We start from the raw sequence: 18,981 nt of genomic DNA on the forward strand, positions 1-18,981 counted from the left end.
ATTTGCATTGCCATGTAATCTGACGAGTTATGCCGATAAACATGTTCAGAAATGAATTAATTTTTTTTTGTTTCTTACAACTTCATTATTTAACATTGTGACAGGCTGGTTAGAATGTTTCAGTGGGATTCATAAAATTCTGACAGGTATTTTTCCAAATTGTATGGATATATTTGCACACAGTAACACACCTGAACTGAATTTTTTAAATAACAAACATATGGTCAAAGGATAGTTTAAAAAATTATAACTCAAAAAGTAGGTTGAACACCATCCTGATATTTCTTGTAAATCATATTCAGAGATGTAAGAATATATGGTAAAAATCTGAAAAGGCAAAATAACTGGTGACATGGTCAAACTGTGGCCTGAAGTAGGGCTATTTTTAGCTAAATCATAAGTTGCATGCAGCTAAATTTTTTTACAGGAGATCTAACACATTTAATTACAACAATTGCTGATTTATCAACTGATATGCTATAGGAAATTAGAAACAAAAATTCAGCTTTGTATCATTAAATCTTAGAGCTATGGCTTATTACATAAACCAATGTTTTTTACGATTTTGGGTTTTCAGGTGATTTTACTACCTCACTTTGCTAATCCTAAGAGAGATAAACTTGGTTTGAGACCATTTTTGAATTCTGTGAGATTAATTCAGTCAGTGTAGTAACTTTCAGCTTTCTATCACCATTACTCTTGCAGCTTTAAGCAACCAAAGTTGCCCGAAAGTGAATTCGCCAAAAATAAACAAAAATTAACTAAATTTTACAGGGCTGTAAATCAGAAACTATTAGAGATATTGATCTAATCTTTGGCAGTTTTTCATTATATGGGTAGATGAGCACATATGAATTTTTTCAAGGCATTCTGTGGGGGTCACCTGCAGCCACCTGGATGATTTGACATGGAATGACCCTTTTGGAAAAAGTGTTTTGATTTCAATATGATGAATGTATTTAGCTTAACAGAATAAGGTTAATTTGGTAGCTTTAACAACCCTCCCCCCCTTCATGTAGCTGTTACATTTCATTGTCATCTGGCTGAGCACTAGAAAATATTACTACCAAAGTGAGAAGAGGGAGAGAGCTATTCAATTCAAATAAATGTATTCAACATGTTACAACAAAATCATGCATGTATGCTATACTGACATGAAGAATAGAATAAACTGAACAAAAAGAAACATGGTTGAACACATTCCTCTCTGGGTTGTTTTCCTTCATTCTCCTGTCTTTGAACTAAATCTTTCAATCAGCTGACAGGGAAAGCCCCTCCCCTATCCCTTTTTTTGTGAAATTCCCTCAGACTTGTACATGCATAAAGAAAATGTTTGTATATAAAGAGCAGAACTGAACAAGACCACTAATATTTTGAGATGGGGTAAGTTCCTATCAGAAGTGCATTTTCAGTGTATGAAAATTGTAACTATTTTTCACAATGGTTGCTAACTAATTAATGTCATCACTCACGTTTTATGAAGAGCAACAGACAACAAGTGGTTTTATAATTTGATTTAATTTAAAATTGCAGGGAAATGTACATATAATAGCCTGATAATAGTCTATATGGCTAAAGAAATGAATGGACAAGACTTGAGGTATGTGTAAACTGCATAATAAAAGTTTTGATATTTCCAGTATGGGAAAAGCAACACTTAAGGGTCATACCAAAGGGGGAAAAAAAAACATGATACATGAGAATGCAACTAGAACTAAATCTAAATCCCTTTAATAGAGGGAAATAGAAAATGGAAGACTTTGCCTTCCATTGCAACAAATAGTGATGTTTTGATGTAAGTCATTGGTTTTCACTATTCTTATATAAATCCTATAAAAAGATTAATAACCTTTTTAAGTTTATGTTTTCAGATAAGGATATTTCCAGAAAGTGGGAGGAAATGTGCTCACTTCTGTCTTTTGCCCTTGTGCAACAATTAGTTTCATGCATTACACACCAGATTAGAAAAGAGGAAGGCTATGTGTTACATTTTCAGGAAAGGTTGGATAAACAGTTGCAGCCTAAACTATTAGATTTTTATGCTCAAATTTGGGACCTTGGTGAAGTGAGATTGAGATCGTTGGTACTGAAGTTTTAGATTATGCTTGAGCAAATAGTCTAGTTGAAAAAAATGCAAGACAGAGTGGATGCTTTCCATTTTGAGAACCTTTTTGTAGTTGATCAAGAATGAACTCAGTATGAACTCAAGTCATTGACACTATATAGGTGCAAGTACCCAAGGACCTAGACAAATTACTGCTCAATATGGGCTGTTAGAGACTACACATAGTTCACAATGCATTTCACAACAGTTGCCTTGCAAGTTGGTGGGACATTTACCGGACATGTACTAGTTTATTGGCTGTTCAAAGATGCTCATGATAGAAGAGAAGATTTTATTAAGGTAATGGGCTGGAACAAATTCATGCACTAAGTTTGCAAACACTGATGAGTGGAAATGTCAATATAACAGAAATGTACAGCTGAGGCATCTAGTCTGCCAGTACAAGAGAGAATTGTAAAATCTCAAAAGATATCATTTGAAACAATTCAAGAAAACTGCACTAAAAATGTTCATTTTTGTTGTATATATTGAAATATGTTCTGAATTTGTTTCAACAATCAACAAAAAATGCAAAATGAAACAAACTAAAGTTGAAATCCAATGTATATGTAGTCAGGTAACACCATGTGTGTTTACAGTAGAGGTTACTATTACAGTAGCAGTTTTTGTTGTTGCCAGTAACTGCACAAAGCAAATCCTTAATATAAAATATATTTCCCACTTGTCCATAATTTTGAAATACTGGTAGCAGTATTGCATAGTTAAAAGAAAATGCATGTCAAAATGTTTTGCAGTTAAATACCAATTCCATAATTCTTGTCAGTTAACTCACAAATGTTACTTTATCAATAATTTCATGAATGTGTATTAATGGTGTCAGAATAAATGATTTAAGTGTTGTGTGTATTAAAAAAAAAATGTATGACAACCCTGTATGTACAATTGGGTCAAAGTGTGCATGTGATTGTCACCACCTTTCACAGAGTTATATTTAAAAGTTAAACTACTTTGTTATTAATATATAAACTAGCCACTAAAAGTCAGTTGATAATAAAAGTTTTAATAGTATAGAAGTTTTAATTTCTTAATTTCAATTATTAAGGCAAAATCTAATTTTATAGTTAACAGTCTGTTTTCTTGGGAAAGGAAAACCATAAACTGTAACTCACTTGCCACACTTTTCATTTGTTTCCCCTCTTATGCAATTTGCCATCTCATTTATTTGATATTTGTCATCTACATTATTAATATCCAACAAAAAGAGAGAGTTTTAATTTATGTTGCTATATTTCTTAACTATTTTTATTAGTACCTATGTGTTGTATTCCTAGATTCAAAGTTGATCTCACTGGATCTGATAGATCATATGAGAGGGTTATCTTGAGGCTTTAGTTATGAAGCCACATAAGTTATGATAATTATATGAGATTGTGTTCCTATTAACTGTTAGTTTGTTCTGAAATGCATATCTTAAATAAATTATTTTCTTTACTACTACAACTACAGTTAAAAGTTAAGTAATTCAGTCATGAGGTATACTTGAATATCTAGTAGCTTGCAAGCTACATAATTCAGTGCTGTAACTTGAGCATATGTATTTGTCGTGTGTGTTACAATTCATGTTGCTTGGTGAGGAATTGGGTGTGGGAGCCTGCTCATAATTCTGGTTGAGAGATGACTGTTTGCTTTTTAGTTAGGTTGTGTGTGGTCCTTATTGATGGTTATTCTCTTTATTTCAATGATCATGGAAGGTTTTGGGCTTCTTGTAATTCTGCACATCAAGCATCATTTCCTGTATCATTGGTTGTACTTTGTTTATTTGACATCCTCTTCATAATTCCAGGGGCAGGAGGTATTGCCTTGCCTCTCAGGTTGGGATTTAGGTTCATAATCCCAGGCAAGATTATCTCTGTTTTCTTCAGGTTGAGAGAGTCATAAATGGCCCTACAATTCCGAGTTCAGTTTGTTACATTTTGTACTACTTCAGGTTGGGGTGAGGTTCTATCCATATTGCTTGCTTTCTCTTTGTACATTTTGGTGGATCAACATTCTACAACTTTCAAGTTGGGCTCCTTTAATATTATATCAATATATAACACATTGATATCACACTGCAGTCAATAGCCTTATAATTTATATGATTAGATGTGAGACCTCAGCTTCAGGGTTAGTGCCTGGACGACTCTCGTGAACACACACATTATTTCCAGATCATGTGTCTGCTATTGCAAGGAGAACCAGTATTGCAATAGATGTTCCCCTTCCATCCATTATGTTTCTTCTGGCAGTGTTACAGTTTCTACACTAATCTGTTGGCTTTCACTTCTCATATTTTTCAATTTCATGTTGTAAGGGAAAAGAGCATACTTTTCAGGTAATAGTGAGAACCCCACTAATGTGCTATATCTGATTTTTCACACCTGTTTTTCAAAGGAGAATCTTTTTGTATGGATTTTGCCCTGGTCAATGTGGATTCTAGCTGAAGTGTAAGTTTGGGGAATTGGAAGTTTACTCTTTCATACACTGAAAAAGTGTTTCTCATAACTTTTGTCATGCACTATATCACCTTGCCATCCCAGTATGACTGGGACTTGGATCTGATTTTTGGCATTCTTGAAAAAGTGGATAAAAATTAATAACAGAGAGGGCTCATATATAGATCTGGTATAGAGGGTGCATTGATGTAGGTGGTGAGTCAAAATTACAATTGCTATGGGTGATATAGTGGAGGTATAAAGACTGAAATGTACAAGGTGTAATTCATACCAATGTTTAGATAAGCAAAGTAAAGAAACATTTGTTGGGATAAAGCTAAGTGTGACAGAAGGTAAGTATTATCAGGAAACAACATAATTATTTAAGAGGCTTCAGAGGGTATGTAAATTCAATTTGAAAACCATAAGATGAAAAGATTTATCTTAACATGAAAATCAATTTGCAGTCAGACTAGTCAACCTGATTTTCTTGTTTGCACAACTTCTTTACTAAAAGCTTGCCAAATATCTTGAAGAAACGTATAGAACATTCAAATTTAATATATATAATTCCATGTATATGATTGTTATAAGGTTGGTAAAGGTGTAACTATACACCTACACCGTGATATAATACATTTCACAATACCTATTAGCATTATTTATTTATTTGTGTCTGTGAGGGTGATAAATGATTTTTTTTTAACAATTACACTCACAATAATACTTTACTTTCATTAAGAAGAAATACATGACAAGGCACTAGTTTTACTTAAACTTTTTCTTTAGAAGAATGAGTATATGAACATTATTTTCAGTTTAAGGATGGATAGTAAGGTAACAATGACACCATCTGTGGGAAACATCTGGCAAGACACAGATAGATTCTGCAGCAATTTATAGATATGCTGAAGCAACTTTAGATAATAGTGGATACTTTACAATGTTTTCCTTCTACCACTGTAAAGCTGATTTATTAATAGTTATTTACTTGTCATATTTGTTTGAGATTATTTCCTGATCACAATATTTAGTTATAAATTTAGCAGACTGAACATGTGATATAAACACATCACCAAATACGTCTTTCATCATGTGTTTTTTCACCAGAGGTTGTTTATCTTTCCTGGCACTCTCACAGTCTGGATCAGTCTTAGCTTGAACAACAGCAGTGACACCTTGGTTTAGCACTTCTGCCAGAGCGGACTGTGCTGATGTCGATTCAACCACCATCACATTTTCAGCCCCAGTCACATCAGGAGGCTCTGATTTTAATAAATACGTATTGGGTACAAGAATTAAAACAATATTTATCAAGCTTTCCAACATTTTATTACATATCTTTATAATTAATATATCAGTTGAATCATACTGAATGGTTTGTGTGTTTCAACAATCTATGCTCCAAAGCTATGACTCATTATTTTTCTTTTAGTAAAAATGTAAGTTAATGTTGTAAGGGTTGTATCAGTAAAATTATTGGGATTGACACATAACCCATGTGATTTTTTCTTTTTTTTTAATGGTTTCAAGAGTTTCAGTTACATAGATCATTCTGTGAGAGTCTCATGTGCTTCATGGCTTTTCCTTATGTTAGGGCTCATGAGCATAGCAAACACCACATGATATTGTTCAAGACGTCTTGGAACATTTCATACATGTTATCTTCTTGTACTGATATCATCTTATGATGTGACAAACCAATTACATTCTATTTGGACTCAACAAGGTATTTGCATAACTGGTGCTGTGTAAAAACAAAACACCAGTTTTCTTCACTGGGTCCAAAAGATGAGACATTTGTGGCACTTGTAATTCTCTATGCATTCTCTCTCACAACTCCATTTTGCATGACTTAAGCTACACTCCATTTAGCTATAGCACATTGGAATACTTCAATATTAACACCAACATGAGACTTGTGTAGTGATCTTGTTTGAAAAGCATAGTTTGCAATCTGCCAATTATGTGTAATAAATGGGTTGTTATGGTAATATATAGGCCATCCATCCATCTGTGGTAAGACTAATACTGTTTGCATTCTTCAAGGTGTCTAGAAGTTCTGGCTTAACTTTATTTTACATGCAAGGATGACCTTGCTGTTGAAGTATTTTTGGCTTGGAATGTGGTATCTGGGTTACAATTCATTAATAAGACCCTTAAATCTTGGTTCTTCTGCAGCTGAATATGGCCTAAGATTAGCAGCTTGAACTGAAGTATATGGCATCCTCATTTTGAAAGCTTCATACAATCTCAACTCTCCAGAAACTGTTGGAATTTTATTAGTGCGTGATACCTTATTGACAGTTTCATGCCAGTTGATGGAAGTATGATGATGATGATATAGGTGTTCATTGTGTTTTCTGTGTTGCATATTATTGTACAACACAACTTATACTGTACACTGTTTATCTATTTTCACTATATTGCCTTCATAGATGACTAAAAAGCTAAAGGTCTTCTGAACTGGTGACTTAAAGTTGTTTGGTGGAGGTGCAATTTCAACATAATTGGCAGTTGCCATTTTTTTAAACCTTTGCAGTAACCATGAAATTAAGATGAGCCAATCATAGTTGCAGTTGGTTCTTCATTCCTAGCTTTGACTTGAACAAAAACCAGTGAATGACCAATCAATTATTTGTTTCCACAACTATAATGTGATTGAAATGCGTTTGATTCTTGTTATAAATTATTTTATCATGTGTCATAAAAGTCATGATATTGTGGGATTATTGCCTTTGTGTATGATAACACATCATTAACTAATGTCTTTACTGTAGGTTGATCAAAATGATTGAACAGATATAAATAGTTAGTAATAAGGCATAAAAAGACTCATGGCATTACTATGTATCAGGTCATCCCTTAAGTGATGTCTGACTTTAGGTTCAGAAAAAGAGAAAGGATTTCAGATGCTTTTAATGTTATTTAATTAATAATGTATGTTCCATTATTATTTATTACTTCCTGCCAATGATCACAAGCTTCAGAATGCCACTTCTATAAAATTCTTGGGGTTTGGAGAAAAAGAATGTAGAGAGGATAGTTTTGACATCTTCATGTGTTCCAAGCTCTTTTCCATAAATATAGTTCTGCAAACTTCAGAATAGATGATATCAGGTGGGGCAAGGTCTGGAGAATAAGGAGGATGTGGAAGTTTTTTCCAGTCTAGCTCTTCAGTCTTTGCAGATGTGATCCTTGCTGTATAGGGCTGTGCATTATCCTGGTGTAACACAACACCTTTACGATTGATCAAAGCAGGCCTTTTTTCTTTCAGTGAAACATTCAAGCTCTCTAACTGTTGACAATAGAAGTCTGATGTTATAGTTACATTGAGTGGCAGCAACTGAAAGTGGATCACTCTAACAATTTACCACCAAATGTTTAATAAGATTTTCCTCGCATTGAGGTTCATTTTGGGCTGTGCTATAGCCAGTTTACTTGCACTGAACCATTGTTTACAAAGCTTAACATTTTTATAAGATATCCATTTTTCATCTCCAATCACTAACCTGTCTGAAAAAGGTGAGTTATATTCATGAGAATGTAGAGAAGTGAAAATGTTCATTCTTGCTCTATGGTTGGGTTCTGCTATATCATGGGGACCCATTTTTGAAGTTTTGACACCTTTTCAAGCTGTTGCAGATGACTGTGAACTGTTGAATTGGTTGAATTAAGCTTCTGTACTAGTTCTTCAACTGTTACAGCACAATCTTCACCAAGTGCATCCAGCAGCAAGTCCGTATTAAAATCTATAGGACAACCTGAACATGGTGCATCACTTGAGCTGTAATCACCTGATCTGAACTTCTGAAACAACCTTCGACATTTGCTTTCATTGAGAGATACTGCACCATAAACACCTTGAACATTTCATGTAGGTTCTGCTGTACTATTGCCTTATTTAAACTTGTAAAGCATTACATGCCTATTGTGCTCCTTAGACACATCCATCTTTATAAGGGTTTATTTTGATTAACGCCTCTTGGTGTGGATTCCTGTACGTGGTGAGGGGACCTCCCAGGGAAGGTTCTGTTTTTTCTGGTTACCTCCTCTGGGATCTAAACATCCACCCACGTGTTTGCCGTGCATGGCGACTCGTGAAGGGGAGGAGAGGATCCTGGTGGTTGAGGGGTCCAACCTTAACACACCACTTTGGCCTGGAATTCCTGTAAACGGGCAGCCTTTGGGTGGCTCCCCTTGAGTCAGTTGGCTGGTTCTCTTGGGCTAGAGTCAACCAAGTACCAGTGTTGGAAATTTTCAATGGGTGTTGTGGACATTGTGCCTGATGCTGGTGTTTGGGTATAGTGCTCACAAAACCCTGGCATTGCAGCAGTGTCCTTGCATGACATTGTAGTGCATCCCCTCGTAGGGCTCCATGGTGGGTGGGGTCAGTGGGTACCGAAATTTTTCTTTTTCCCTATGGATCCTCCTTCAAAAAATTTAAATAAAATAGTGAAAAAAGGGTCAATAGGTAAACGACCACGTCTTGAAGACTGAGCAGCAATCTTCAACATCTGTAACACACTTACCTCATTTTTTTTTATATTACATTCTCTTTCAGACAAAACTTTAGGGCAAATGTCTCCCTTTTTTATTCAGAAGGGACTAGAGGATTTTGCTGGCTGTCCAAAGTCAGTAAAGAAGCTTCGATCTGGGGACATATTAATTGAAACATCCACAACTCAACGCAGTGAATTCCTCTTGAATTCAACGGCAATTGGGGATATACCTATAGAAGTTACCCCTCATGCTACCTTGAATTCATCACGAGGAGTTATTGTTGAGAAGGATTTGAAGAACGTCCCCAAGTCAGAGATTCTCGCTGGTCTTTCCACTCAAGGAGTTTCTGCAGTGAGGCGCATCTCCACTCGCGAAGATGGAGTTACACTGCCAACAAATACCCTCGTTTTGACATTTACATCATCACGTGCACCTGCCACCACCAAGGCAGGTTGTCTAATTTGCAGGGTATGGCCATACATTCCAAATCCTCTCCGATGTTTCCAATGTCAGAGGTTCGGCCACTCAAAGACATCATGTCGTGGTTCCCTGACATGTGCTCGTTGTGGTGGCAAGGACCATGATGCCTATGAATGTGACATGGACCCACGTTGGATCAACTGCAATGGATATCACCCTTCCTACTTTCGTTATTGCCCAAAATGGTTGGAGGTAAAAGAGGTGCAGCATTTGAAAACGACTCAACATTAGTTATCCTGAGGCTCGGAAATTGCTGCCCGCCACTCCATCTCAGACATATGCTGCTGCATTTCCTTCCACAACTACAGTGGGAGTGCAGACAGATCACTCTGTGCCTCAAAGAGAATCTTTTTCAAAACAAATGAAAAGCCTTTTGACCTCCATGGTTAAAAAAGTTGATGAATCGACTTCCACACCCATTTCTGTTTCTTCCATACATTCCAACAAACCTCAAGATCCACATCCTTCAGTTTCAAATACAGGCATTTCTTCTGATACATCTTTTTCCCCCACCCCAAGAGGCAAAACAATCATTCCTTTGCATCCTCAGTCACTGGAATGCCCTTCCAATAACAATGGAACTGTCGAGGTTTACATTCTAATCTGGATGATATCAAAACCCTGATTGCTTCCTACCATCCTGTATGTCTTTCCTTACAAGAAACATTTCTAAAACCTGCTGATACAGTCACCATTCGGCAGTTTTCTCTGTACAGAAATAACAGGCTGTGTGATGGACGAGTACATGGAGGGGTGGCACTATTGGTTGATCATCATGTGCCCACCCTGTCTTTTGTCACTCAACACACCCTTGGAGGCCGTAGCCATCCGTGTTTCCTTGGGTCATACCATCACTGTTTGTTCTCTTTACCTGTCCCCTGGTACAGTTTTCTCTGTACAGAAATAACAGGCTGTGTGATGGACGAGTACATGGAGGGGTGGCACTATTGGTTGATCATCATGTGCCCACCCTGTCTTTTGTCACTCAACACACCCTTGGAGGCCGTAGCCATCCGTGTTTCCTTGGGTCATACCATCACTGTTTGTTCTCTTTACCTGTCCCCTGGAGAGAGATATGATCAATCAATTCTTGATGTTCTCATTGAACAGTTGCCGTTTCCCTTTCTACTTCTGGGGGACTTTAATGGACATCATCCCCTCTGGGGAAGTGCTGTTATTGATGGGAGGGGTTGCTCTGTAGAGCATATGCTCTCTGATCACAACCTTTTTCTTTTCAATACTGGTTCTTCCACTTATTTTCATGCAACTAGTCAGTCTGTTACCACTATTGATCTCTCAGTTTGCTCCCCTTCATTATTCTCCCATTTTTCATGGAGGGTTGACAATAATTCATTAGGAAGTGATCATTTTCCTATACTTTTGAGAGAGACTGGCCATGGTCGATGCCACCCTACCCACGTGCTCTGCTGGAAGCTGGATCAGGCAGACTGATCCACTTTCACTGCTCTTGCAGAACTTGATTCTGCCATTGTGAATCAGCCATCAATAGACGACTGTGTGGCAGCGGTAGCTGCTCAGTGTATTCCTAAAACCTCGACATGTTTTCCATGAAATCCTCGTCTGTGGTGGAATCCTCTCTGCCACATGGCACAGAAGGCTCAAAAATGGGCCTGGAATACTTTCTGTAGATATCCCATTCTCTCAAACTGCAATGGTTTCCAACGGGCCCGTGCACATGCTAGGTGGGCAAGACGTCAAAGCCAGAAGGAATCTTGGATTAAGTTTACAACTAGCATATCTTCTACCAGCAGTTCCAAGGTCATATGGAACAGGGTTCGAAAGGTCAGTGGGCACTACAATTCTGTCCCCCTCTTCATATTACTCTCTGATGGCCCAAGAGGTAGCTGATGTCCAGAGCATCGTTGATATTCTAGGTGAATGTTTTTGTGAGGTATCTTGCACTTCTGCTTGTTCCTCCACCTTCTTGGCCAACAAAAATCTTGCAAAACGATCACCTTTTTTCTTTTGAGCTGATTATCTCTTTGACTATAATCGTCCCTTTACACTGGTGGTACTGAAAATGGCCCTTCAGAGGTCTGTCATTACATCTGTTGGACCTGATGATGTACACAATGACATGCTGCACTATCTCTCTTCTACTTCTCTTGATATTTTTCTAATTGTTTTTAACTGGATCTGCTAGGAGAATGTTTTTCCTGATGCCTGGCCCCAGGCTATTATTTTATCTTTCTCTAAGCCTGGGAAAGATCCCAAGATTCCTTCAAACTACCGTTCAATTGCTTTGATGAGCTGTCTCTGTAAGACCTTAGAGAGGATGGTTAATGCCCATCTTGTTTAGCTCCTCGAATTAAACAACCTCGTCTTGCCCACCCAGTATGGGTTCTGACAACAGCACTCCACCACGGACCACCTAATTTGACTTGAAACATCAATTAGAGAAGCCTTTCTCAAATGCCAACATCTTGTATCAATATTCTTTGACATTGAGAAGGCTTATGACACAACATGGAGGTATGGCATTTTACAAGACCTCCATATATATAGGTTATGTGGCCATTTTCCCGTGTTTATTAAAAAATTTTAATGGACAGGAAATTCCAAGTTTGTGTGGGTTCGACACTTTCCCATTCTTTTCTACAGGAACTTGGGGCCCCCTCAGGGCTGTTTTGAGCGTTACACTTTTCAGTATATAGATTAATGCCATCACTGAACAACTCTTTCTTACTGTTGCAAACGGGCTCTATGTCGACGACTTTCACATCTCGTGTCAGTCGTCAAACATGAAATATATTGAGTGGTAACTACAAACTGCCCTCAATTGTGTACTGAAATGGACCACAGCGAATGGCTTTAATTTCTCTCTCTCTAAAACCGTTTGTATGCACTTTTGCTACCAACGGGGTATTCACTATGATCCTGAACTTCGTATCCATGAAGTTTCGTTGCCAGTGGTCCCTGAGACCAAGTTCTTGGGGCTTATCTTTGACTGTAAGCTGACCTTTATACCACACTTAAAGCAGCTATGGGTCAAATGCACAAGAGCACTGAACAACCTTTGTGCCCTCTCCTCCACCAGTTGGGGAACTGATCGATGTTCTATGTTAAAGATATATCATGCTCTTATTCGATCGAAACTTGACTATGGATCAATGGTCTGTGACTTTGCCACACCCTCAGCCTTATAGATGCTGGACCCCATTCATCATCATGGACTTCAACTTTGCACTGGGGCTTTCTGCATCTCCCCACTTCAGAACTTATATGTAGAATCTCATGAACCTTCTCTGCACCTTCATCGTTTGCAACTGTCTTTACTACATTCTTCAAAACTTTGTTCCTTACCAAAGCATCCCACCTGGGGATGTGTTTTCCTTTCTCGGTAGGCCACACGTTTTCCAAACAGATGATCTGCCATTGCTCCTTTTGGCCTTTGCGTCCAGGTGCAGTTGGATGAATTGGGTCTGTCATTGAATAACATTGCAGAATCCACTGGTCAGCCCATCCCACTATGGCTTATTACAGTCCTCAAATGTGACCCATCTTTAAGTCATCTGAGAAAGGCAGATACTCCCAATTGGAAGTACCTTCTTTTATTTACTGAACATCTTTTAAACAATCTTTCCATTCCAATTTATACAGATGGTTCCAAATCAGGTAACTCTGTGGACTCTGCCATGATTTGTTACCTTTTGGTGTTTGCGCACAGAATCCCCTCTACAACTTCTGTGTTTACTGCTGGATGCCCTGGATCATATTGAAGCTACGCAGTACTCCAACTGCACTATTTATACTGACTCGCTTAATTCTCTACTGGCCCTGGAATTGCTTCACATTGGCTCACACCCTGTTCTCTCTGATATTCAAAATCGACTGGCCCATTTCTCTCTAGCATCTACTTCTATCCAGTTGTTGTGGATACCAGACCACGTTGGTATTCGCGGGAACAAGCTTGCAGACACGGCAGCTAAATTTATCTGCTCTGGCACTGTCACCACTGTGCCTATTTCATACATGGACTATGGTCCTGTATTCAAGGCTTGGCTCCGTGCAAGCTGGCAGTCAGCTTGGAATGAGCAATGCAACAAGAAGCTCTTCCAAATAAAACCCTATATTGGACTTTAGCCATCTAGCTATTGTAAGGTTCGGAAGGAGGAAGTTCTAACTAGACTACGCATCAGTCACAGTTTTTTAACTCATCGTTTTCTTTTATCTGGAACTGATGCACCAGTGTGTAGTTTGTGTAACACTCAAATCACTGTAAGCCACATTTTACTTTCTTGCCATCGTTACAACTCTCAATGACGGCACTATTTTGAACATGTTCTTTCTCAAGGTTTGTCCATAACATTAGACAGTGTTATTGGTGACAGTGACAGTGTCCACCTTGATAAAGTTTTTAGTTTTTTAATGGCCATTAATCTTTTTAATGTCATTTAAGTGTTTGATATTTATTCATTACACTTATTTAATTGTGGTTTCCTTGTAAGAGTCTTAATCTCTCTAGTTCGATTTGAAATTGGAAAATGGCCATGACATTAAATAACTCGACAGCAGGACTGGAAAGGCCAACTTCAGGTGACTAACACTGCTGTTTGAACTACCCGTTAGTCGTTCTGGCGAGTTATTATTATAATTTTGCTGCATGTGTTTTAACACTTTTATTACTTTACTTTTTGATACTGGCCATAATGACACATAACACGGAACCAGGACTGGAAAGGCCAACTTCATATGACTGATGGTGGTTCTTGTACTTACCTGTTATTCTTCCTGGTGGGTTATGATCATTACCATTATGCTACAGAAAGTCCTTTACAACTTCTATAACTGAAGTTTCTCTCGTAACATTGTAGACTAGGTGTCAACATTGGTTTTATGCCATTTATGTTTTTTAATTGCTGTTTTGTTTTACCTTCATTTCCTTTTATGAATTTTACTTTATTTTTACCTTTTTACCAGATGTTTGGTGCAGATAGCCTAGCTGCTTTGTGCCATAAAACACTAAATCAATCAATCAGTCAACTCCACCATTTATCTGAGGAACTTCTTAATGCTTCTGATTGGCCTCTTTAAATATTTGTTCCCTTCTCTGTTTGATCTCTTCAATTTCTGCTTCGTCCTTCTGTACTTTGTTCTTCTGCTGTCAGGACTTGTTTGTTCAGATTATGTTCTTCTTTATTGTACTCCTCCTTGTGAACATGTTCTTTGACATTTCTTTCCCTCTTGTAACTTGATCTGATGTGAATCAACAGTCAATATCTTCTCATTTTTTTTCACTTTTTCTCAGTCTTACTCTTTACTTGTGTTCCTGGTCCTAGATTAGTCACTTTCCCATCTTTGTTTTCCACACTTTCCTCTTTTTTTTTCTCTCTCTCTGCCATATACCTTGTCCATCACACACATCCATGAGTATCTTTCTTTTTCTAACATTGGTCTCAATTTTTGCTAACAGTCATTTTTCTATTTCTCTATCTCAGTCACTTTCATTTTTCTTCTCTTACAATTTCTTTGCATCTCCTTTACTACTTTTTTTCTCTGATCTAATTTATGGTGTTTTTACCTGTTGATCATCACCACTTGGTTAGACACTTTCCTACATTTCTTTCCTGGCCCAAATTTCTTGTTTTCTGCTTCATCTTCATCATTTTTGCATTTTTTAAATTCTTGTTCTTCCTTTCTGTTTAGGACAAGCTCTTGTATTCATTGGTATTTTGAGGGTCTTTGCTCTCTTCAGGTGGCATCCCATTTCTTTGACTCTATATGTATGTTAGCCTACTCAGAAGTTTCCTCTTTTAGAGTGGCTTCTCAGTTGGAAGTTGGGGTAGTCTGAAGTTCTAAGTCCATTTTTGTTTGTGAACTGTAGCATATCTGGTCATCAGGTTTTACCGTTTTCGTTCTCTTTCATGAGAGGCTCTTATATTTTGGAGCAAAGCCCTCTGTGTATCTTCTGTAGTAGACCTAGGGTTCTCTTTCTTCTCTTCTGTGAGCCTTTCCTCAAGGAATTGTCATAGAGACTGAATACTGCTTGCTCTAATTTCATCATTTCTTCTCTAAAATCAGATCTCTCCATTCTTCAGTACTTCTCTTTCTGATTGAGGTATTTGTTTTTAAAGTGGGACTTTTAGTGTTTAGAAGCTGGACAAGAATTCATTTCACATCAACATGCTCAACCTTCTCGTTTTTTGCAAAGAATGTTCCCATTTCTTCCCTTACTGATTACTTGGAAATCTCACTTTTTTTGCTCCAATCATCCTATGGTTCCTTTTCTAAGGCCTTTTTGTTCTGGGCATTAACTATACATTCCTAACCTGTTCTCATCCTTTGCTTAGGAGTTTCAGTTTTGGTAACAGAATGCCTCTTTTGGTCACTCCATATTCCATCAGAAGAATAGTTTATACTCCCAGATCTTTGGTGAGGTTTACCTTTGGTTGAACTTACCATTCTTAGACAATTTTGCCACTTTTCTTAACTCTAGGTTTCCTTTCTTATGGTCCTATATTCCTCATCTTTAGACTTTAGTTGATTTCTCAACTGTGCTTGTTCTTACTTCTTTCTCTTTGATTCATCTCCTCCTTTTGGATTCAGTATTTACACTAGTTCATTGTGGCTTTACTTGAAACATGCACACAAATATTACTGGGTTTCATCCTTCACTAGTTGGTACATGACCTTGTCCATGACCTTTCTTCTGCTTTTCATGGATTCATGAAAGAAATGTCACCGAAATTTCTTTTATGAAAAATTAGCAAAAGTTAATAAATAGAATGAAGGTTGTTGAGGGAGGTACTAATGATGTCACTGACCTTAGAGCCTGGTCTGGCTCTATAACCCTGACATAGTACTGTAAAACAGTAATATCATTGTTGATAATTTACTAATACAGGTACTTTAACACATCACATGTAATGTTTTAACTCTGTGGTGTTTAAATATAGTATTTATTGCCAAACCACTGTTTTATATCATCTATACCTTTGTTTTGTGTGTACACTCTTTGTATAGTAAAACAGTATGTTAGCTGACTGGTTCGATGTGATAGTAATGCAGTGTATGAAAATACACCTGCTTGATTTAATACAAATACACAACAAAAGATTGTTAAAAGCTACCCAAATCATATTATTAGAGATTGACAAGATATAACAAATAAATAAGAATGACAAAAAAAAAATTTTTTTTGTACAAAGTTAAACACCCCAGATTGTTTTAATTGGATTCACAGTTGTGGTAGATGGTTTCTGATTTGAATAGTATTCTGTATTTTGTAACATTTGATAACCAATTGTTTCATAAGTTGCATATATTAGTGTAAGATGTTTGTAAAGCAAAAAGTGGGGTACATAACAAGAATAACAATATTTTTGTTTTAATTTTAACATTACTATCTCATGTATTTAGTTAAATGATGTATGGTTATACTTGGAGATTTGAAATTTACAGATTACTCTCAAGTACAGTAATAATAATAATAAAAATTGCAACGTGATAAAATGATTTAAACACAGTTTTATTATTACAAGTACTATGTTTTAGTTTATAAAAAGTTCACCTTACATTTACATGGTTCGTTCTTCATGGTTGTTAAATATCTTTATTTCCATTATAGAGAAGTATCTTCAGAAGCAGAACATGCAGTCATTAAGCCAAAATCTTGTGTGATGTCCACTTCAATATCTGATAATTCAGATGTTTGTAAGCCTCCATCATATTCTTCTACAGCTGCATCATCTTCAAGTACTAGTTCTAAAAATCATCAGAGTGATAAAAATGTGAAGAGAGATTCACCTCCTGAGAAGCCTAGTCTTTGTAGCTCTTATCCTTCATGTAGCAAAGATGGACAATATGAACTTAAAATATTAGTACAGCCAGAGCAACAGCATCGGGCTCGTTACCTAACGGAAGGGAGCCGCGGGGCAGTGAAAGACAGGAAAGGAACAGGATACCCTGCTGTGAAAGTAAGAAGAATCCAAGGAAAAAGTTATAAATAGTAGTTTGAATTTTATTTAACTAATCCCCAGTAGCTCATTGTTAAGTTTATGGACTTGTATTCCTAAAAAATGGGTTTTGATATCCATCATGGAAACAGCAAAGATAATCCATTTGGCTACCTTTGTGCTTTACTAAAAGCAAACACACTTGTCCCCAGTAAAACAGCAGTAAGTTTACACATTGTTCTTGCTAAGATCCAGAGTTCAATTCTTCACTGTGGACCCAATAGATAGCCCAGTGTGACATTGTAATAAACAAAAAAATTCTTTTGCTAGCTCTATTAAGTTTCCAGTGGTTCCAGAGTAAATTTGTGGACTTTTAACTTATGTTTTCTTTGTTTTTCAATCTATGTGCAGAATGAATTGTTTCACATGCACCAGTATTAAGGCAATGTGCAGATATGTGCTATCAGTTTTTGGGGGGTTAGGGTGGAGGGGATATGTTTAGACTATTGACTTATAGGATTATTAGGCAGATTTGCAATGCTATCAGTGGGTTTTTGGACTTTAGGCCTGTTGAATGCCAGGATAATTAAGACTGTCAATGTATTGTCTCCTAATCATTACTGAGAACACATGCAGCGGAATAATGAAGTGTGTGGCACTTAATTGGTTGTTGTGCAGCTGCACAGCTTAAAGGGAACATTGATTTTAATGTTAGAAACTGAGTTTCAATACCTGTGGTGGGCACAGATAGCCCGTTTTGTAGCTTTTTGCCTACATATAAAAATTATGTTTCTCACATTAGAATGTTTTTAGACAAAACTATGGTATTTGCTAGTAAAACTGGAATCAATTTAAGGTCTAACTATTACAGCAACAAGAATATTGAAGATATTTGTTTTATGAAGAATAAAATTAATAAAGGCAGTAAAGGAAAGACTAAAACACTAAAACAAAATAGAAAGCAATCTATTTATGAATACAAGATTATGTTGTTTTACTTCAGTGCTAGATACCATCAGTGACTGTTAGAACAAAAGATAGATGATTTTATAAGACCAACATGCATGTGCATGCACATACAGTTGTGACCCACATATCAGGGAAGTATTTTTATAGTTAAAGAGGATAAAATGAGCAGTTTCTATCTGCCACAAATGTATTCAGATTCTTATTTTAGTATTCAGTTTAAAAGTAAAATATCTGAATTTTTGGTCAAAATTTCTTTGAAGGTGTGCTGTTTTTCAAGATATAAGCAATATATTATTTTTTTAAAGATAAAATAGTCATGCAAAAGCATAAAATATTAAATTTATTTCTGCCTAGTTTGAATGAGTATCACTGTCTCCTACTTTTTTTGTTCTCAGAATGAAAAACTTTGGCAAATGTCTTAACTGAGAAAAGCTTACTAAATAGCATCTACTTTTGGCTTTATGAAGTTTAACCCTCAAATGCAAGGCTAGCTGTTTTACATCTTGCAATGTCTCATAGAGTTATTATCAAATTTAAATTGAACTTAATTTTTGTTGACATAAATTTATAATAA

General features: G+C 36.6%; 1 protein-coding gene across 4 annotated transcripts in view; it reads left to right on the plus strand.

The window, feature by feature from the left end:
* LOC143230940 (uncharacterized) overlaps positions 1-18,981 on the plus strand; it is an 85,892-nt gene that overhangs the window by 22,607 nt on the left and 44,304 nt on the right. For all 4 annotated transcript variants that reach the window (XM_076465279.1, XM_076465278.1, XM_076465277.1 and 1 more), the window contains one exon: positions 17,111-17,459. In XM_076465279.1, the coding sequence (XP_076321394.1) occupies positions 17,111-17,459 (349 nt within the window). The remainder of the gene's footprint in view (positions 1-17,110; positions 17,460-18,981) is intronic.

Source organism: Tachypleus tridentatus, chromosome 10 (genome assembly GCF_004210375.1).
Source record: "Tachypleus tridentatus isolate NWPU-2018 chromosome 10, ASM421037v1, whole genome shotgun sequence".
In the NCBI taxonomy this organism is placed as follows: Eukaryota; Metazoa; Arthropoda; class Merostomata; order Xiphosura; family Limulidae; genus Tachypleus; species Tachypleus tridentatus.